At 53.3% G+C, this 22,317-nt stretch overlaps 1 protein-coding gene across 6 annotated transcripts in view; it reads right to left on the reverse strand.

The window, feature by feature from the left end:
* TRAPPC9 (trafficking protein particle complex subunit 9) overlaps positions 1 to 22,317 on the reverse strand; it is a 572,152-nt gene that overhangs the window by 470,051 nt on the left and 79,784 nt on the right. For 5 of the 6 annotated variants that reach the window (XM_058699183.1, XM_058699186.1, XM_058699184.1 and 2 more), the window contains one exon: positions 18,700 to 18,843. The exons of the other annotated variant lie outside the window; for it this stretch is intronic. In XM_058699183.1, the coding sequence (XP_058555166.1) occupies positions 18,700 to 18,843 (144 nt within the window). The remainder of the gene's footprint in view (positions 1 to 18,699; positions 18,844 to 22,317) is intronic. 6 annotated transcript variants of the gene reach the window in all.

Raw genomic sequence — 22,317 nt, forward strand, 5'->3', positions numbered from 1 at the left:
ACACTGGAGGACCAGAAGCTGGAGGGCCTCAGTGTTGCTGAAGGAAAGTACTCTCAGAAGGAGGGCCAAGCGGAGGAAGAGACAAGGATTCTTGAGTTTAAACCCCAGGAGGCAGAGACCCGTGCTGAGTTTGCTGAGAGACTGGGGACGAAGCAGGAGCAGACCACCCACGACTGAAGCCAAGACCCCCCCCCCCCCCCACCACGAGGCAGCACCTCTGCTCACAAGGTGCCTGGCCCGAGCGAGATGCACAGCACCCCGGCCCCCCACTCTGAGCCTGCCCCAAGGTGCCCCAAGCTGGCCTTGAAACCCAGGGCTGGCCTTTAACTGGAAGGCTGTTGTCTCCTTTTGCCGCGCCTCCCACGCCACCCCTGCGTCTTCTTGTCTCTTTGCCGACCTGCCTCTGTCTCTCCCATGAGGCCCCGGGTGGGCTTGAGGCTGAGCACCGGTGGGGACAACGTTCAAGGGAGTGCGAGTGTGGTACCAAGTGTCTCTAGAAACATGCCGTGAAGGGGGCGCCTGGGTGGCTCAGTCGGTTGAGCGACCGACTTCGGCTCAGGTCATGATCTCGCGGTCCGTGAGTTCGAGCCCCGCGTCGGGCTCTGTGCTGACAGCTCGGAGCCTGGAGCCTGCTTCAGATTCTGTGTCTCCCTCTCTCTGACCCTCCCCCGTTCATGCTCTGTCTCTCTCTGCCTCAGAAATAAACAAACATTTTTAAAAAATTTAAAAATTTAAAAACTTAAAAAATTTTAAAAAAAAAGAAACACGCCGCGAGGAACACACTTGGCAACTGCCTTATTTGTTGCTGACGCAGCGACCACCTGCAAAACATTCCTCGTGACGCCGCGGTCCTGAAGCAGCAGTCTTGCCCCGCCCTCAGTCCTCACGTGCAGAAAGTCACTTTTCAGCTGACGCACACCCGCGTCTCCCCACGGTGGCGGGGAGAGTGGCAGGGCCCCGCCTCAGTGAGGGCCAGGGCCCGGAAAGGAGATTCCCAGAGGAGTCAGCCAAGAGAGTGTGGCTCAGGGTTCGGCTCCCAGCCGTCTGTAAGCAACTTTATTTTTGATTTTTTTTTTTATCAGAAGAGACCAAGTTAAGATGTGAGACCTCCACCTGAGACCAGATCCTTGCCCTTTCCTTACCCCTTTCCCAACCGCCCACGGAATGGGTCATGTTCCCCTTATGTGGAGGTGACCACTTATCTGCTCTCCTGCCTCCATAAAAAGAAAGAAGAAAATTAAGAGAATTATGTGTTTGCCACTAGATTTAGCCACATGAAACAAACAGCTGTCACCCCCCGCTTCTCTGGGTCTGAAGCTGCTTTCCTGAAAGTGCCGTCTCACTGTGCTTTGTATCAGCTAGTACTGGAGAAATCCTGAATGGCTTATGTACAAAACCGGTTTTACACTCTATACTACTTTGAAACTTCGCTTCTGTAGGGTTGGGGCACCCTGGCCACCCCGTCAGGCTGAGAGCTCTCTACAGTCTGGGCTGACATGTGCTGGTCTTTTAAAGTTTCTTTCCCGGCCCAATTCCCCTTCTGGTGAGATTTGTGTGAGGTCTGTTAGGTGCACATCCAGCAGCTTCTGGGCTCACAACACACTCTCCTTTGGTGGGCTCTCTCCGGGCGCCGACTGGGAGAAAGACACCAACAGTGTAACTGTATTCATGCTGAAAATTGACAAGTGTCTTTTTGGAATAAAGGACCAGGTCCTCCATTAAAAAAACACAAAACACAGGAAATATAAGCGTAAAATATGAGCAAATTTTTATTTTAAAAAGTATATTTTAGGGGCGCCTGGGTGGCTCAGTCGGTGAAGCATCCAACTTCAGCTCAGGCCATGATCTCATGGTTTGTGAGTTCAAGCCCCACGTCGGGCTCTGTGCTGACAGCTCAGAGCCTAGAGCCTGTTTTGGATTCTGTGTCTCCCTCTCTCTATGCCCCTCCCTGATCATGTTCTGTCTCTCTCTCTCTCTCTCCCTCAAAAATAAATAAACATTTAAAAAAAGATCTAAATATATATTAAAAAAACCCATATATTCACATATCTCATGGTTAGTGAGTTCAAGCGCCACGTCGGGCTCTGTGCCGACAGCTCGGAGCCTGGAGGCTGCTTCGGATTCTGTGTCTCCCTCTCTCTCTGCCCCTTTCCCTTTTGTGATCTGTTTCTTTCTCTCTCTCAAATATAAATACACATTAAAAATAATAATAATAAAACTATATTTTAAATATACCAAGAGCTTAACTCCTTTGTTTTTAATTTTTTTTAATATTTATTTATTTTTGAGAGAGAGACAGCACAAGCCGGGGAGGGGCAAGGAGAGAGGGAGACACAGAATCCGAAGCAGGCTCCAGGCTCCGAGCGGTCAGCACAGAGCCCGACGCGGGGCTCGAACCCACGGACCGTGAGATCATGACCTGAGCCGAAGTCGGACGCCCAACCGACTGAGCCACCGAGGCACCTCAGCCAAGAGCTCAACTCTTAAATCCACACCATAAATCTTCAGAGACTATTTTAAATTTACACCCTCACTGACCTACTTTATGATTTCTGGTGGTTACTAACCTTGCTTTTCAATACTCAAAGAATTACTTCCACATAATACTAATCTTGTAATTTTTCAAAACCAGAACTTTCCCTCCAGCTGCTCTGGTTTCTCCCCCAGGGAGAAGGATGTGAGTGGCATAAACATACTTCCGTGGCACGTCCCCGAGGTAAAAAACCTTTCTGACTTTACAACATATGATCACAAGTTGCAGTGTGACAAGAGATTTCCCTCTACAAAGATGTGTCACGTTTCCAGATGCAGCTGTGGTCCCGGGGAGCCCGCGTCCCCAACGCCCATGTGTGAGCAACACAGAGGCCACGTCAAAGTGAGGACCACGGAAACATCGGGAAAATACACAACTTCTCTTCCTTCCCACCCTCCCTCACCCCGTGACACCCGGGCCAGGGTCCAGCCCACTGTGATGCAGATGACGAGGAAGTTCTAACGCGTGTTCTCTAGGTTGAGGAGCAAAGCAATGAGCTGGGGATAAAACGAAGCCGCTGAATAAACGCAATCTGACATCGTCTCTCTCCTCCAATCCTTGTCTTTCCAACAAATGACGGCTGTACCCAAGCTGACAGAGAACTCTGCACGGGGACAAGCTAAGGTGTGGCACGTGGCTGGGCTCCTCATCAGGGCAGGGCGGGGACACTCAGCGGACGGAGGAGTGCTCCTCGAGGAGGGGGCCCTCGGGGCCAGAGCCTGGGGCCACAGCCCCCTCCCTCCCGACCCTACAGTGGAGGCTTTGCAGGCTAGCTGACCTCCAACCTCTGACCTCATCTCCTCACCGCAAAGCAAGTGTAAGGACCGCGAGGCTCAAGCGGCCCACGCGTGTCAGGGCACGTGCAGGGACCTTCCCGGGGCCCAGCGTGCGACACCCAGCGCCGTCGGGACCCTCTCGAGACCCAGAAACCGCCGTGAAGGCAGAGCAGGTCCGGGTTCTCTGCGCCCTGAGGGCGCCGCGCTTGGGAAAAGTGGCAGCAGGAAGAGCGGGAAGAAGGAGGGGGCGGCCGGTCAGGCCTCAGACGGGCAGGGCCGGGGCAGGTGGGCCGGGCGCTCACACGGAGAATGAGGCCACCAGAAAGGCGCAAACAAACCCGAGGGGAGGCCACGGGCCCGAGCCCCACGCGCGTACCGCAGGGCCCCCCGGCTCGGCCACACGGCCCTGCCAGCGCCCGCCTCGCCAGCGCCCGCGGGTGGGCTGCTTGGGCGCCCCGTGCGAGGCCAAGAGCACCGGGCCCCGGGCAGCGTCCACGCCCGGGGTACTGCTGGTGACGCTGTGAACTCGACTCGCTAAAGCCACAGGGGGCCTGAGGCACGGAACCAACGGGATCGTGGCCCGCGTCCCCGCGGTGAGCCAGGAGCTGGGCTGGGTACGGGATGCGGGGCGTCCGTCCGCTGCTGAGGAGGCAGCGGGCTCTGTGAGGGGCCGAGAAACCACCCCGCTCGGGACGCTCCCTCCCGTACCACTCGTGGCCCGGCCACAGGTCCCTGCCCCTGCAGGCTCACCGCGACATCGCAGCATCCGGGAGCCCGAAAGCCGCCCGCAGGCGGTGCCCTCCTGTTTCCCGCTCCAGCACCGCCGGCTCTTTCTGTCACTTTACCTAAATCCACGGCCAGCTGCACCAACACTGCCTTGGGCGCCACTCTGGGACGCTCTCTTACCCCACTGCCGTGAGCCGCACAGAGAGCAGAGCCTTGACGTCCGACACAAATAAGCCCCTGGACCTTTGCATCTTCCCAGGTTCACTGACATCATCCCCGGAAGTACATAAAACATGGCTGGAAGGTCGGGAGCACCTGCGGACACTGAGCGGGAACTCGCCTTCGCGACGACGGAACGATGTGCCGTGACAGGCGGGTGCTGGCAGTCAGCCAGGCTCAGTCAGCAGCCTTGTGACGCTCTCTTCTTCCAGCACCGTCCAAACCCCCTGCCTCTGCAGACCGTTCGACCTACTACATGACACAGACCCCCGGTGCTGTTCACGCAGAGAAAACGGGCTGGCACTCTGTGCTGCGGTTTGGGTGTTGTCTGGACTGCATACAGGCTCTCCTCCCCTGCAAAGGGGGAGTCACCTGTCCAGATAATCACCCAGAGAAGAGATAAAACCTGAACAGCCTGAAGAAGGCCTCTGCCTTTTACTAAGGGACATGCCATTTCTGGCCCCAAAATAGATCCCTGCCACTTAGAAGATGCCTTGTCAATATCAATTTGAATTCAACTCAATCTCTTAAAAAAAAAAAAAAAAAGATGCACAGAGAAGCGTGCACAAATGTCTCTTTCCTCTCTCTTAAGTCAACGTCCCAGGACACCAGGGAGATACAACGGCTGCATGAGCCAATCAACTTTATTCTGTGCACATGCTACACAGGGAGGAGACACGGACACGTATGGACCACTGGTCGTAAGAGACACTGGGAGTGTGCAGGAGACCCATTTCAAATGAGTCCCCTCCATTTCAATTCCACCGCCAGCTCTAAAAGGAAAGTGCTGTAACTTAAGGCAAATTTTGACTTCTCTGTGGTTCATAAAAATCTGCTTAGAGGGCAGTGACTAGCATCCCAGGGGAGGGGACAGGATAGACCAGAGTTCACATTCCAGGCAGAAGTGTGTCCCCTGCAAAATCATACACTGAAGTGCTCATGCCCAGTAGGACACCACGAATATGACTAAATTTGGAGACAGGGCCTTTACAGAGGTCATTATGGCAAAGCGAGGTCACAGGGGGACCCCAGTCCAATCTGACTACAGTCCTAATGGGAGGAGATTAGAGCAGACTCGTACAGAGGGTGACCCCGTGAGGGCAAAGGGAGAGGATGCGGTCCGCAAGCTGACGAGAAAGGCCTCAGAATAAACCTGCCAGCACTTCCATCTTGGACTTCCAGCCTCCAAAACTTGTGAGAAAATCGGCCTCTGTTGTTTAAACCACCCCGTCTGGTATCTCGTTCCAGCAGCTGAGCTGGCTGAGACGGGACATCACACATAATCGATGTTGCTTCATGAAACATACGGGTTTGAGTACACAATGTACTTCCTAAGCTGGGTCACGGCCAAGAAAGTCTGAAGGCCACTGGTGCAATGACAGCAGGTGAGCCGTCCTCCCTGATGCCCACGACGTCCTGCCTCAATCCCTCACTCCAGGAACTGCGTGTGCAACGTGTGTGGAAACACCTCGGCAAGTCAGAAGCAAACCATCAGTGACAATGACAGTTTATTGAGCACATACTACGTTTTAGGCTCTTCACAGACACTGTCTCTAACCCTCACAGCAGCACAGAAGGAAAGCATGATCCTCCCGCGACCTACCCATGAGCGGTGTCAGGGAAAACGGGGCAATTCTTAACAAGCACCTATGGAGCCCCGCCTGAGCCAGATTTCGTGCTGGGCTGGGGTTTGAGGAAAAAGAGGCCTCAACCCCACCTGCCGGCCTCAGTGCACACAGTCCACAGACAGGAAGTCCTGCCGTTAGCGTGCAAGTGACAAGCACGGTTGCAGAAGTGTGGGGGACACGGAGGAGAAAGACTTTTCCTGCTGCCTGAAGGTGTCACGGAGAGCCGTCAGGGGTGGGGGAGGTCGGTGCTGCGTTCCGGGCAGTAGAAACCCCGAAGAGGAAGCTCACACGTGAGCAAGGAGGCTCTGTTCCGGGGACAGCAGCTAGGCCTCGTCCACGCAGCAGCCACGGGCTGGGCCACACTGAAAAGCACACTGCCAAACACACTAGGGACTTGAACTCTATTTCTGTAGTAACGGGAAGCCTTGCGCGCGTGCTGAGCAGAGGACTGCTTTGCATAAAAACGTGCCATGGGAAGACCACCTGAGAGTCTGGGGGGCCGGTAGGCGAGAAAGGGGTTCCGGGAGACAAGGACATCCCCTGGGAGGTACCGCCGTATTCTAGACCAGAAACGGCCACATCTGGCCTGGGCAATGGCACGCAGACACTTCGTAAGATGGCGGGCAAGTAACAGGACAGCAAGACCGCACCCCACGGCCGACAGCGTGCCCCATGTGGCCCACGGAGTCCTGTCGAGGCTACGCGCAAAGGGCCCCTCGTGACACCACCCCAGGGTGTTCTATTCTGGTTCATGTAAAACTTGGCAAATTAGTATTTTCCCATAACTACTAAGTCCGCTAATATATTTGGGATTTTGACACACTGAGAGTTTTTCTGCTCATTATGTTACATGTGTGGTTTCTCCACCGAGAACGCGTTTAGCTAGCAGGTACTTATTATGTTGTGCTACACAGTATTTATCTCTTCAAACACAACTACAAGAAGTCAAAAGCTTCCCTTCACTTCTGCCCCATTTGGGTTCAGCCCCTTCTGTCTGTTTCCGAACAAACAAAAGGGACTGTATAAACCTCAGGGGAAACAAATCATACCCTTTGTGGAGGAGCTCCCACATAAGGGTTCATACGTTTATCTTCCCTTCTCCCCACCCAGGTGAAAAATGAAAGCCACCTCAATCAAAACCTCCGAAGAAACCACAGGTGCCATCTGGAAAAAAAACCTACGAGGGGTAAAAAGCACGACAGGAATGGAAAACGTGAAGCCAAATAATACACATTACCTTGACAATTTAAAAATTATGGCCTTCATTTCTGGGCAGAGTTCGTATCGCAGTTCCTGATGCCTTGCTACACAAAGCTGGGAGGTAAAACTTAAATCTGAAGACTGTATATTTCCTAATGGGAATAAGTTACAACATGTGGAGCTTAAAACCCAAACCCTGGGTTTTCATCCGTTAGTCCCCATTATAGGAGACTCTCAATGTTATTTTTTCCATAATCTCTGATACCAAAATCTAGTAAAATGATGTATTCTTATTTTCTTTTTTTTTTAATGTTTATTTTTGAGAGAGAGAGAGAGGCAGAGAGTGAGCAGGGGAGGGGCAGTGAGAGAGGGAGAGACAGAATTGGAAGCAGGCTCCAGGCTCCGAGCTGTCAGCACAGAGCCCGACGCGGGGCTCGAACTCACGGACCGCGAGATCATGACCTGAGTCGAAGTAGGACGCTCAACGGACTGAGCCCCCCAGGCGCCCCTGATTTCGATACCATCTCTCAATTCACTTAAATTCAAAAAACGTCAACGAGACATATTAACATACCCTCAAGTACAAAAGGTCACCAAAAAAGTATAATTCACAAAAAGTCTACAATTGCAGCAGGCGAGAAAGCATGGGGGTGGGGACACGGAGGTGGGCTTGTCCGTACGCGCCTCGTCCCCCCTGACACCGCGCAGTCCTGAGCCTGCCCTCCCGACTCCCTCACAGAGGAAGGTTTTGCCGACAGACACTCGGCCTCGACAACTCCGCTTCACGTCAACCTCAGGCTCTCCTCTCAATGAAAGCATTTTGCCAAATCTATAAATGTAACGCCATCGTGTAGTTTTGCATGACTTTTTCTACAAGAAATCTCACCGGATGTCAAGCCACAAGTGTGATCTGGGAAAACTGACTCCCACGGAGCAGGGACACCAGAGGCCCCCTCTGAGGACAGCGAGCCTGTGTATTTCACTTCCTAACCAAAGAAATGATGACTAAGGAAGGCAAGAGAAAGATGCTGGTTTTCAGGAATTAGTGACGAGGACTCCGTGAAAAATACCCCACTGCTTCTCAAAGGCCATTTCTCAGCCCCTGGAGCACACCGGCTCTTCTGGCCTCCCAGGGGTCCCGGTGAAACACAGACTCCTGAGTCCTGGGTCCTGGCTCCAGACTGGGGCCCTGGAACTGGTCCTGCACATTCTGAGCTAACGGTTGGCTCAGCAACATTTTCTTTTGACATGTGAGTATTTCCCCCGAGGGCTAAGTGTTATCTGCACCAAGTACCCGAATCCACACACAGCTGAGTGATGCACAGGAGAGGAGGGACTCGGCCTCGGGAGCCTCCGGCCGCAAGGCAGACAGAGGAGGGATGATGGGTCTTAATCCTCACGGTTCCACAAGAAGCGGGATTGGGTGCCCACTTCATAAAAGGGGAAGAGGAGGTGGAGGGAAACTGGACAACTTCCCTCGTTGGACGGTGAGTGAACAAACACTGAGCGGCACCTGCCCCACACGGTCCTAGGTGGCAGCGTGCCCAGGACACGGAGCCTTCCCCCAGCACGCTCGTGTTCCGGCCAGGAGGGCGACTAGCCACGAAGGGGCAAAGAGATAAGGGTGCCACGAGGCAGATGGCGAACAGGGCACGTGAACTCGGAGCCGAGGAACACAGAGAAGGCAGTCGCACGAACATCTTGGGGAGACAATTCAAGCAGAAAGACCCAAGTACACGGTCCAGAGACAGGGTGGAAACAAGCTTCCTGGGAGGACAGAGACAAAAGCAACAAGGCCTGAAGCTGAGCAGCGGATGGAAGGAGGCCGGTCTGGGGGGCTAAGGACGGAATGATGTGGGGCCAGTCGACTCTTCAACATGACGGGAGCCCATGGACAGTCTGAAGCAGAAAAGCAACGAACGTGACAGCAGGTGCAGGGCACCAGGCCAGGGAGACCCCAGGCGGCCGAAGGGGCAGCTGAGACCTCACAGTGGTTTCCCCTGTGCCTATAAGGACACAGGTGGGGACAAGCGGCCACATCAGGGGTCTACTGAGGAGGTGAGACCCTGAGGACCTGCTGATAGGACTCAGAGGAGGGTCTGACAGGGAAGAGAAAGAGTCAGGACCGCCTTCCCGGTTTCTGGCCTCAGCGTCTGGCCGAGCAGGGTACGGAGGGGCAGGCCATCCGGGGTGCAGAGCTCGGCACCAGGGACAGGAGAGAGCCGCGCACACGGACAGAATCCTGCTGACATCCGCCAGGAGAAAGCACCCATGGACAAGAGCAAGCGAGTGCTGAACGGACCCTGCCCAGGGACACTCAGGTCACGGAGAACAGAGACAGCGGAGCTGCTGCGGGGGAGGGCAGGCCAGCAGGTGAAGGTATCAAAAAGTGAGGAGGACGATCGGGCTGTTTGAAGATGACCCCAACTGGGGCGCCCGGGGGGCTCAGTCGGTTGAGCCTCCGACTTCCGCTCAGGTCACGACCTCATGGTCCGGGAGTTCGAGCCCCGCGTCGGGCTCTGTGCTGACAGCTCAGAGCCTGGAGCCTGCTTCAGATTCTGTGTCTCCCTCTCTATCTGCCCTTCCCATGCTCATTCTCTGTCTCTCCCTGTCTCAAGAATTAAAAAAAAAAAAATTTTTTTCAAAAAAAAAGAAAGAAAATGACCCCAACGAAAGCCAAGGCAGGGGTGATGGGTCCAGAAGCAGCAACAGGAAAGGGCTACACCCCAGCTCTAGGCCGCGAGGACTCGAGCTATAGGAGAAGCAGGGCCCTCAGGGGAGAGCAGTTTCCCAGGGTACTGCTGGCGCCCTGAATGCACGGCTGGCTTCACCCCTGCCCGGGGCTGCTTGTTCCAGGCGACTGAGTGCAGATGACACACGTGACCACAGTCACATCCAGGACACGCCCACACGTTTCCAAACCCCCACGCTCAAGAGCCACCAGCTTAATAGGAGACGGCTAACGGACCATTCAGGAAGGAAAGAAGGCTGAGCCGAAACAGGGCATCTGCCACAACAGAGCCTAAGTCCTGGCGGCCACAGTGGAAGGGGCCAGGAGAGCAAGAAGGGAGGGGAGACAGATCTGCTCAGGGACACAGGTGGCATCTCTGTTTCCAATGTCAAGGTCTGCTGGGGAGACCACCATAAAAATGTTTAAGACACTTTCCTGACACTTCCAGCTTTAGTCCAGTGAAACACTTGTAGGAGGCATCCCAACCCCTTTATGCTGCCGGGCACCATCCAGGTCTATTATGGCACGGGACAGATTTTATAGTTAGCTGTGCATATGTCCTCTGACGAGGGCTAAAAGCCCCCTTCTAGAGTCTGCCTACCCTGAATAACTGGGAGTCTCTGGGTGAACTACTCGGCATCTCACAACGTCAGCAACCTCGACAGGCCGGGGGCTGGGACCCTACCTGCCTCCCAACCCCACCAATGAGACTCGAATGAGGCAAGACACAGGAAGGTGATGAGAACACTGGAAGGATTTCATGTGAAAGCCATACAATTAGCATACAGACACACAGGAAAAATACTCAGCCTTGCAAGTTACCAAGAAAATACAAATTAAAACACCAAGGCAGCACCCTGTACGTACTGAATCGGCAGCACACTGCCAGCAGTATAATCAGAACCAAGCTTCCAGAGGCAATTTGGCAATATGCTTCCACAGCAATAAAAACGTCCAAAATGACTGATCCAGTGAGCCCTCTCTGGATAAAATCTCCCTCCTGCTAAAAAAGCCAAAGACCTGAAGATGTTCACCACGGCATTGCCAGGAACAGCAAGAGTGGGCCAGGAAAAGAAAGCAAGCAAACCAAAGTACTTACGATGAATGCATTCAACACGACATGAGTGCCAACACGTGCCCCTAGCCGGCTACAGGGGACAGGGTTCTCTCTGAGGTGATAAAAATGTTTACAAATGACTGTGATGGAGGTGCACATATCTGTGAGCATACGAAAGTGTGATTGTGTGGTCCGTGATTTCAATCTCAATAAAGTTATTTTTGAAAAGAGGAAAACATGTGTTATTCGTGCACTCAAGAACACGTGCACGCCAATGCATGCCATGAGGTGCCAGGGGCGAGAAACGGCCGGTTAAGAGACCCTGCAGCCCCAGCGGGCAGTCTGTCCATTAGACAAGCAATAGGCACAGAGTGGGTCCAAAGTGCTCCTGTAGGCAAGTTACATCCGCCAGTGGGGACACCGCAGAGGAACCCAAGATGGCCTTGGGGGCCCAGGAAAGGCTTCATAGGAAAGTATAAACGTGGTGTCTACACTGAAACGTGAAGGATGAGCACAAGTTAGCCACGAGGAAGGAAGGACGGCAGGGAAAAGGAAAGCAGGGAGGGATGAGGAAGAGAGAGTCATCCAGGTAGGATGCCCCGCGTCTTCTTCATCCATTCATCTGTCCATGGCCACTTGTGCTGGTCCCGTCTCAGGGCCATTACACCCAATGCGGCTGTGACCACCGGTGGCCAAGTGTCTGTGTGCACACGTGCTTTCTCGGTCTTGAGGGGACACCCAGGACCGCCACGGCTGGGTTGTACGGTACAACCACTGGTCATCCGCTCTGCTTCCCCAAATCCCAGACAACAGACTGCCACCAAGCTACCGTGGCCAGCTTGCCCTAAACACAGCAAATACTCTTAATTCCACCAGCATTAGAGAAAAATCTTCTAAGTGACACTATTTCTTCTGCTCAGTCTGGTCTGGCAAACACCAATTGGTTCTTCAAGGTCAAAGTCACCTTCTTCATGGAACATCACCCCTAACACTCTTCCACCTCTGAAAAGAACTGTCAACTGCCCCATGATGCTCCTGTACCCACCTGTTTACACGGACTCCTCTCTCCCCTTAGCCGACGCTCTTCCTCAAGCCGGTTCTCTAGAGATAATCACCTAAAACGTTCTTACCACCGAACGCACACGACGAGGTCAGGCACCACCCTAGGCACTTCGCCAAACATGTAAGACTCACAGCCAGTGAGACACTCTCATCCCCAGTGTATGGGCAAGGAGACTAGGGCTGAAGGAAGTTAAATTATTTATCCAAGGTCACGGAAGTCATAAAGACAACGGCATTCAATCCAAGTCTGTGGCAACTCAGAACGCGATACACGGGACTGACGGATGACACAAGGGAATGTGGGGGGACAGGGAGGGAAAAGAGGGGACGAAGAAGGAGCGGTTACCACAGTAATGAGCAGTAGCTCTCGACACCTGCAAAGCCCACCTGTGCTTCACATCTCCCATCCCACCTGTGCTTCACAATGACTCTCACAGTTGAGTAGGGCACAGATTTTCATTCCCATAAAATAAAACAGACCAGGAAACCAGGCTTCGGTAACCTCTTCAAAGGTACCCAGCTTGAGGCACCTGGGTGGCTCAGTCAGTTAAGCATCCGACTTTGGCTCAGGTCACGATCTCACAGCTCGTGGGTTTGAGCCCCACTGCTTCGGATTCTGTGTCCCTCTCTCTCTGCCCATCCCCTGCTTGTACACGCTCTCGCTCTCTCTCTCTCTCTCTCTCTCAAATATAAACATTAAAAAAACTATTTCTGGGGCACCTCAGCATGCCTCCCGAGGGCTCAGGCGGGGGCTGAGAGGGGACAGAGACTGACAGGTGTAAGGCCTCCTTCAGGGAGGATGACAGTGTCTGTCGGCCAGATGACCCTGGGGATGTACCAGGGCACCTTCAGTGGGTGAACCGTATGGAGGCGAGTGCCTTCCCAACACATTTTCTTTTAAAACATACAGTCTAGTAAGATACTCGGGTTCCCGCAGGAAAAGCATGACAACTGTTGTGGGGGGGACGGGCGACACAGTGGCCACTCCAGAGGCCCACACTGCTCTAACGTCCAAGCCATTACCTCACTCACTCTCACACTACCCTCACAAGATGCACCTTATAATCCCGTTCTAGGACAGGGAAACTGAGGCTAGCTCTGAGCTCCGGGCCCTGAGGCTCCCCACACACCACCTCAGGGGTAGAGGCCAGCGACCTCGGGTGCTAACAGCCAATCGAGTTCACGTTCTAGACCACAGCGACTGGGATTCTTGCGCTCCTCCAGCAGGACCACGACTTGACTGCCTGATCTCACTCCACACCTTCAGTGGCAGGGCAGCAACGGGCACATTCCCAACAACTTCAGTGTGGGGTGCGGGACATCGGCCAGGAAGGAGACGGCACGCGCTCGAGTGCCAGACCCACTGACCGCCTTTCCTCGGCGGCCCGGCCCTTCCCTGGCCCTCCCCCGCTTTCCCACCTGCCCCCCACCCCCTCCCCGCTCCCATCAGATGGGAGGGATGGTGCTACTGTGCATCACCTACGACACAACTCAGAACATCTGCACGCCGACCAGCCCTCTGCACTCACTCTGCCGTTCTCCTGATGAGAGATTCCATTTCTTGTTTTTTTTAATTTTTTTTTTAATGTTTATTTATTTTTGAGACAGAGGGAGACAGAGCGTGAGTGGAGGAGGGGCAGAGAGAGAGGGAGACACAGGATCTGAAACAGGCTCCAGGCTCTGAGCTGTCAGCACGGAGCCCGACACGGGGCTCGAACTCACTCGCCATGAGATCATGACCTGAGCCGAAGTCGGACGCTCAACCCACTGAGCCACCCAGGCACCTGAGATTCCATTTCTCTCGGGTCCTCTTAAGGCACCTCGGGCAAAAGAACCACTGACCTCTGACCAAGGAGCTGGAGTCCTGGTCCCCTGGGCGGGAAACAACAGAAATGTCCTAGGACACTTTTTAGGCACTTTTTTGCATCAGACACACTGCACTCAATCCAGGTACCTGTTCTCTAATCTACAGGAATCCTGCCAAGTAGATAAGAAATTGCAGCTTTGACAGGTTTTCGACCCAGTCGCCTCCAGCAAAATACTGAACCCAGTAACACCCAAAAACCCATTAGTCTCCAGCAGGGACAAGCCCAAGCAACTATGCGAAGTTTAAATTTCACTAACGAAGCATCTGAACCTACAGCAAGAACATCACCCTGTCTGCCGCCACAACACGGTGCACCAAGTCTGATGGAGGAAGCTCCCTAACACAGGTTCGCTCACTGGCTGTCCCACAGTCCCAGCAGCACCGCCACCCCCACCCTCCGTCTGTTCACGAGGCACCAACAGGAATTACTTAAAGCGGGGCGTCTCTCTGCTCCACACTCATGGACCACACGTACTGTGTGGCTAATCTTTATCCTCTCATCTGGGACTTTTCATTTGAATCTGTCAGATTCAATCTCTACCTAATTTTTCCCCTTGCCTTTAAGTAACTTGATGTGAAAGCAGCAAGCCTTTTACTTTCCACAGGAATGTGGGGTCAGCAACTACAAAGCCATCCTAGAACCACCAACACAAGAATCAAAATCAGGTGGCGGGCTGGGGCCGGCCCCCCGGGCAGTGGCTTCCCGAACCCTGCTGCAGAAGGTCAAAGGCTACAGGATTCTTAAAGTGGCCAGCTAGAAGACACAGGAGCTGGGCAGCATGGCAGGGGCACACCGAACGGGACAGAAGCCCCCACTCGCCCCGCAGCATCGCAGGGCCTACCAGGAGCCAGGTTCTGGGCCAGGTATCGGGGACACTCCCTGTCCTTGAGGAGCTCACAGGCTGTGGGGGCGGGAGGGGTGGAGGGGACAGACCGGCAGCACTGGGAGCCAGGACCACGTGAGCAGGGTAGGCTCCGTGAAGGGGGTGTCACAGTCAGAAGGCGGCAGAAACAGGCGTGGCCCAGAACGCAGGCAGAGATGCAGACGGCCAGGGCACAGGCAAGTAAGAGCCGGAAGGGGCGCCCGCCACGCTGAGCCTTCGTGAAGTCAGGGATCCCACTCCCTTTCAAGGGGCCCCTGGGCAGCACACAGGACCAGGTTTGCACCTACAGCCCACGGGGCTCACCAATGCACTGCCACGATGCCACGGGAGCTGGCACGCCCCGTCAGGAGAAGCGACCCCACGTCAGTGATCGTAAAAGGTTAACGCGGTCACGCTTCCCAAGAAATGTCCATACATCCTCAAGTTAGTACTTTCATCTTGCAAAAACTGGCAAGAGTGCTGGGAACTGAAGCCTTTTGTGTTAACAACCGTCCTCGTATCTTACGAGTTCACTCAGATCTGCACACAGTTGGGGTGCATGTGGGAGAGGGAAGGGCAAGAAAGCCCCAGATCGTGGCGCCTTCACCTTGCAAACGCCCAAGCAGTCTGACGTAGGACAATAAGACTAGAAAGCACCCCCCTCAAGCCCAGGATCGTTTCTTTCTTTCTTGGCTGTTTCCTAGTCCACACTTCATTTCAATGCAGCAATATGTAGAAATGTTAACTATCAACTGTATAAATGATACCATGAGCTCTCCAGAGGAAAGGTCATCCAATAAACTAAAATATTGGTCATTAAAATAATAACAAACTATCTCACAACTGTGCCACCCTAGCTGTACAAATGAGAAAATGGAGGCTCAGGGAGAACGTCACTATCGATCTGAGGTTACAGCCATCAGAGGAAAGAACTCTTGAGACCTCCTGACTTTTGTCCTTTTCTCCAAAGACTCCAGTTACCCAAATACCATTACACACAGGCCTTTAAGGAGACGACTCTTTGCTCAACAGTCAGACGCCCCACGTTCCTCTGCTTTCAAACTCAAGGTCTTTAGATCACCAACGGACATGACCTCCAATAACCAGCAAGCTCCTTCTCCCCGGAGCTCCAGGAAGGACGACAGACGTTGACCAGCTAGCGATGTGCGGATCTTTCACCGCAGCCGTGAGCAGCGCACAGAGGAAGAGAACAGAGTGGGAGGGTCTGGTCGTGCCGGCACCTGCCGACAGCTGCCAAGAGGGAGTCCACACCTGGAGGAGTCACTTGGTGACAGGGAACGGAGGGGAGGGCGGGAGCACAAAGGCCCTGCTGCAGGACAGGGGGTGCATATGTAAGAGAAAAAACTGCAAGAAGAAGCAGACGAAGGTGTGAGCAGCTCCGGACAAGGACGTGGGGCCCCGTCCTCGCGACTCACGGTCGTACAACATGGCACACAATTAAAGGTGAGGCATGTGGGAAAGCGGTACCGAGAGAGAGCAGGGCCGTGACGAGAGTGGGGAGGGACACGTGCCACGGATCAGAACTCTCAGGCCCAGCGGGCAGGTTCCACTCAGACTGGACACTATGTCGTCACGGTTGCTGGGGCAGGGGGCGGTTCAAGCACCCTCGGGGAGAGGGGGGCGGTGAGGAGAGCCAGTCGCCCATCGCAAAGCAAACGTTCAATACAGCAGACAAGGGACAGACCCATGCCCGTGTCACCACTGGACACTAGAGATGGCCTGTTCTGGGAACCCTGCCTTCGTCTGCAACCCTTGCTTCAGAGAAGCCAAGGTGGGGACCGTTCACGAAGCCAGCTGCCATGCGAGTCCTCAATGGCCGAGTTCTGCAGGCGGCAGGAAGACAAACACAATTCAAATGCCGCACCAAAGGCAGCGGAAACCAAGTGGGCACAGAGGACGAGCTGTCCCGCCATCCGTGGGGGACCCTGTCTGGGCAGCGAAGCCCAAAGAGATACAAATAACCACGGGACGTGGCAAGCGCGTCAAGGGCATTAGCAGCGAGATGTTACGGGAGCTCCTCGCTCCGAGACCGCTGTGGAAGTCACCTGAGGAACGTGATAGTCCCAAGTTCCAGCAGGTGCCACCGGGCACAGAAAACGGCACACGATGGGCACATGTGGTAGGTACAACGTGAAGTCTGCGCGGCCAGCCTGAAGTTCGAGGACACACGGGACGTGGAGGAGGAGGCCCCACAAGAGGAATCTCACCCAAGCCTGTGACGCACGCTTGAGCTTCACCTTGAGCCAAGGTCCTCAACTGTTTCTGCTTAAAACACAGCACTGCACTTGTGCTGTCACAGCTACGAAAGAACCCCTTTCCTCTCCCGTTTTAGAAGAGCGCGTGAGTCAGACCGACTGTCTTCTTGGTTTTGTAAAGGCAATCGCACGCCAACTTGAGTACTTGTTCTGAAGCTAACCATTACCAGTTGTAGTATAAGCTCCAGGATAAATGCTTTATTGGAACTAACGCATTTAAGCCTCACAACCCCCTTCCATCCTGGAGCAGAGGAGACTGTTATGACCGCAGGAAAGGAGAGCAGTCGGGGAAAATCAGCAGGCAGAGGGGGAGGAATACCCACTAACGTTAAAGCCCTGAAGACAGAGGATGTGCGGTGAAGGAGAGCGGTGGCCGAGCCGTGGCAGATCCCCGCAGGAACACCTGGAAGGAGGGGCGGCTCCGCGGCAGACAGCGGTGCACCACCAGGGACGGGAGTGCTGCCCTCTCCGGACTGTTCTCTGCTGGAGAGAGCCGCCTCGCCCACGAGCATGCCCCCTCCTGGGGCGAGCATGCCCCCTCCTGGGAGCAGCGTGCATCTAGGGCCCGGCTGTGGGAGCAGTCGGGCCTGGCCCCTCACCACCCAGCAAGCTGTCTCTCTGAAGGGCCATCCTAGCTTCAGAGTCCCACGGGGTCAGCCGAGGCCTTACCCAGCTGTGGGAGTCGTCTCCAGAAACTGCCTCGGCAGGCACGGCAGGACCGGGCACCGGGCCTGGCTTTCGAGACAGTGCAGGCCAGCACTGCCAGGCCGTCGCAGCACAGAGCCCTCCGGGGGCCGGCGGGGCCTCTGCTGACACCGCACAGAGGCTCAGCTCCCTCTGCCCCACCTCGCCTCCTTCGGTTATCGATCTCAGGAGCACTTCTGAACAAATTCCCCACTCGTTCATCTCCAGGGCAGAGAGGGCACGGGGCCCAACCAGCAACACACACGGGCTGGCTGAGCGGCCCCGGCAGAAGGGGCGGTGGGCCGGGGATGCCACGGAGCTCCAGTGCTGGCGTGCTCCCTTCCAAGTGGCTGTGGCACAGGCAAAGGGCCGTGCCCTGCAAGTGGCCAAGTGTCTGGACCCAGGGTGGAATCTGGGCTGGAAATAAACAGATTATGACCGAAACCCAAAACACAGATGCCACCCAGTAACCGTAGGAGCGGACGACCGACGGAAGGGCCCAGAAGAAAGTCACCTGACGCCTGGGCAGAAATACCACATGATGCCACGGGTACAAACACAGGCAAACGGCACCCTTGGTTGTAAGAGCAAGACAGAAGCCGCCCTTGACGGGCACACAGGGGTCCTTGTGGTTCTGGTCACGTTTCCCCTCCGGCTGCCGGCTACAGAAACGCTAACAGTCACGGGGGCAAATGCACTGAGCTACATTCTGATGAACCATGCACTTTTCTATATACACCCTCTACTTGGACATTTCTGTCTGATACAATGTAGGCAAAGGGAAGTGGGGCCTGTGCGGGGGTGGGGGGGGCGGGCGGGCATCCCGCATCCCGCATCCCGCATCCCGGCACCAGCCAGAGACACAGAAGCAGCAGAGTGGGGTGAGAGAGGGTCCGGGGGGGGGGGGGGAGGGAATGCTGGGCAGCAGCATCAGGCACCCGTGGAGGACAGTGAGGGCAGCACGGGGAGCAGAGGACACGGAGGATGGGGAAGCGCCACCCACCTAGACCTAAGCCCAGTGTTTACGGGGGCCAGAGCCAAGAGTGCTGAAAAGGGTGGTAGTCTGAACTCACTCACCCTGATCGGACAAAAAATCCAGCATGGTCTGCAGCAGGAAGGACAAGTGCCTGACGGAAAGAGCAGGATTCCCCATCCTTCGGGAGGCGTAGACCAATTCGTGAAGCAAACGCATCTGGACAGCAGCCCAGCCTCGGTGTGTACCTGTGGGGTGGAAGTCACAGAAGGTTCTCAAAGGGCTCCAGGAGGGCGCCAGCCACGGAGCTGGAGACGCGAGCCTCCGTGGAAACACGTGCGATGGCATGTGTCAAACCTGGTGATTTAAAGACAAGTGCCTTGACTATCAAACCAAAGCGACTATCAAACCAAAGGACAAGAGAAATGTGCCGTGTTTACGCACCCCAGAAAGAACTCATAAGGGATGGGTGTTTTCATACAGTTAAAAAAATGGTTTATGGTACACTTTTTCTCTTCTATGAAGACACAATGTAAACATAAGCACTTTGAAGGGCTCCCGGGTGGCTCAGTCGGTTGAAGGTCTGACTCTTGATTTCGGCTCAGGTCAGGATCTCACGGTTCGTGGGACCAAGCCTCGCATCAGACTGCGCACTGACAGTGCGGATCCTGCTTGAGATTCTCTCTCCCTCTCTCTCTCTGCCCCTCCCCTGCATAATCTCTCTCTCTCTGCCCCTAAACCAACAAATAAATAAAAATAAGCACTTGGAAATCATTACAATAAGGTTATAATAAAAGATTATGTTTCCAATGGCATGTATTTGAGTTAGATACACAACTTTTTTCAAAGAAACACTGGTACTTGATGGGCCTTCGTTAGCAACCACCAAGGCCATTAGAAAATGTGTTTGTTTGTTTTTGACTTTAGCCTATAAGAAAAGCTCATAAAGGCAGACAGCTAAAAAAAGGTTACCAACAGACTTCTGCAGCTGTTCCTCTGAAATAAATCAGCATGGGTAAAATTTAGGGTGAGGCAGTCAGTTGCACAGCCATCGAAAATTACCTCTTTAAGACCGCAGAATCTTAGAGTTATTTATTCCATCTCCCTCTGGCAACAATTATTGCTTCTAAATATTTTCTACCTGGAGATCCCTCATGAAGGAGACCTTGTAATGGGATCCCAACACACATGTCACTGCACAGTGTTGCATGTCTGGGGCCCTACGGCTTGGGAGAGAAGACTGAGGGCTCCAGTCACAGCCCCCACTGAACTCCTCGCCCACCGCCCTGCCGCACGCGGCTGGCCAGCCCTCCCTCTCATGTCCTGCTGCCGTATCGTGCACAGACTCGGCCCCACAGGCGTTATCTGGCAGGTACAGCGAGGCACCTGTAACCTCGTGATTTATTCCTTCCACCGACCCTTCGTTTCCTTGGGAGCCAGGACTGTGTCTTATTTACCCAAGTATCTTTAAGGCCTGGTGGGATGCCTGATACACGGTGGGGTTTCACAGCATGTGGGTCAAGTTGAAAGCCTCATGAAAGGCAATGCCCTCTTTTTCAGGCATGCAACTTAAGCACGTAGGGTAAAATGACATGATTTCTGGGATTTGCCCTAAACACGTCCACAAATGACAAATACACGGGAAAAAAAGGTAAAAATAAAGCACAAGTGGCACACTCTTGACAATCACTTACTCTGGGTGATGGGCTCATTGTACTATTCTCCTTAATTTGTATATATTTAACTTACTTCATAATAATTTTCTAAACTGGAAGTCTTGGAGGTGCATGAACACACACAGACACACACACCACAAAATCTACCTCATACCCTACAGTCGGTCTTACAAAAACCACTGGGAATGGAAAACAGCAGCACTTTTCATACCACGGGGACGCAGAGAAAGACAAGTCCCTGCAATACTTCCTCACTGTCCAAAGAAGCAAAGACCGAATGCCAAAACGAAATAAGAGATTTTAAAAAGGATTAAGAAGCTGAAATCAATTTCATGACTAACCAAGCCATGAATTCTAAATGACCCAATTTAACGAATCTCAACACTAGGGTATCAAGAAGGTTTTCTCACTTCAACATCAGGCAAATATCCCTAGGCTGATTTTTTTTTTATTTTTTATTTTTTTTTTTTATTAAATTTTTTTTTTTTCAACGTTTTTTATTTTTATTTTTGGGACAGAGAGAGACAGAGCATGAACGGGGGAGGGGCAGAGAGAGAGGGAGACACAGAATCGGAAACAGGCTCCAGGCTCCGAGCCATCGGCCCAGAGCCTGACGCGGGGCTCGAACTCACGGACCGCGAGATCGTGACCTGGCTGAAGTCGGACGCTTAACCGACTGCGCCACCCAGGCGCCCCTGATTTTTTTTTTAAATACATAAGGATACAGTTCCTGCCACAGGCAATTATGAGTAAGGCTGAGCACAAATTTTCTTAACACTAAATAGTGTACAAGCCACAATTTCTATGTGATTAAAACTGCTCCCGCAATAAAAGGTGACTCTCTTTATTCTTAAGACAGATATGCAACATATGACCAAGTGATAACATTTTCAACATCTTGCATTCAGAAAGTTCTCCCAATTTGAGAGTTTGTTACATCAACAATTGCCTTTAAGCAAACCCATCTGCCCTGCCAGTCTCTTTTGTAAAAGCTCCTGGGGAAGACTGAATCCCTCACTCAGGAAAAGGCTGATCTTCATACACAGCACATACATTCACAAATCCTCATACACAGTAACACAAGATGAAAATGATAATACGCAGCCCTGTGAGCTGGCCAATACAACACCGTATGCTTCTGGTGCCTACCCTCACTTTCTGTAACCAGCTAGGGAAAATGCTCATTTCAAGAAATAGAAATACATTTCAGGTCCTGAGAATACAATTTACTTTCATCCGCAGGTTCAGGGTTTGAGAACATTTCCATCTAATTCTCTGAGAAATGTTTGAAGTGGTCCAGAGCAACAGCGGAGATGAAGTTTAAAGAGATTTTTATTTCTTATTAAAAATATAGCCAGCCAACATTTATCATTTTTACTTTATTTGATCGCACTTCTTTACCTTCGGTCTCAACCTCTTTCACAAAACAATGGCAAGCGTCCCCTCCCAAACAAAAGGCTAAAAAAGTACCGAATCACTTGAAGATGTGCTCATTTGTTGTACTTTTTAAAAGAAACCTATGTTGTTCATCTCATTCAAAAATTAAGATCAAGAAATTCTATTCGACAACTGGCAACCAACACACAAAGCTGTAGCTGCTCACTAGGCTTTGGGACACCTGCCGTGTGCCGGACGGGGAACACAGTGGGAGTCGGGGGCTCTGCTCCCACAGGGCACACAGGCTAGTGTGGGAAGCATATGTGAAACCATCGCCCCAACTGATTTTTAAATGCACGTGCAAATTATGGAAGGTGCCAGGGGGAGGAACAACAGGATTTGATGAAAGAGGAAAGATAAACAGGTTCCACTGAGGCTGAGGGACCCTGGGGGACCTCTCTGCGTAGGTGACATTCAGCTGAGACCCAAGGGCGGCTGGCAGTTAAACAGTGAGGAACAGGGAAGAGCGTCTGGAAGGAAGCCTCCGACCCTGGACTCTCAGATGTTATGTTTCACAGGACACATCAGACAACTCCTGGTGACTCACAGAAGGCCTGGGTAGCCGGCTCTCCCTCTGGAGCCAGCTTGCAGTTACATTCAAAGGGCACC

This window comes from Neofelis nebulosa, chromosome 14 (assembly GCF_028018385.1).
Source record: "Neofelis nebulosa isolate mNeoNeb1 chromosome 14, mNeoNeb1.pri, whole genome shotgun sequence".
In the NCBI taxonomy this organism is placed as follows: domain Eukaryota; kingdom Metazoa; phylum Chordata; class Mammalia; order Carnivora; family Felidae; genus Neofelis; species Neofelis nebulosa.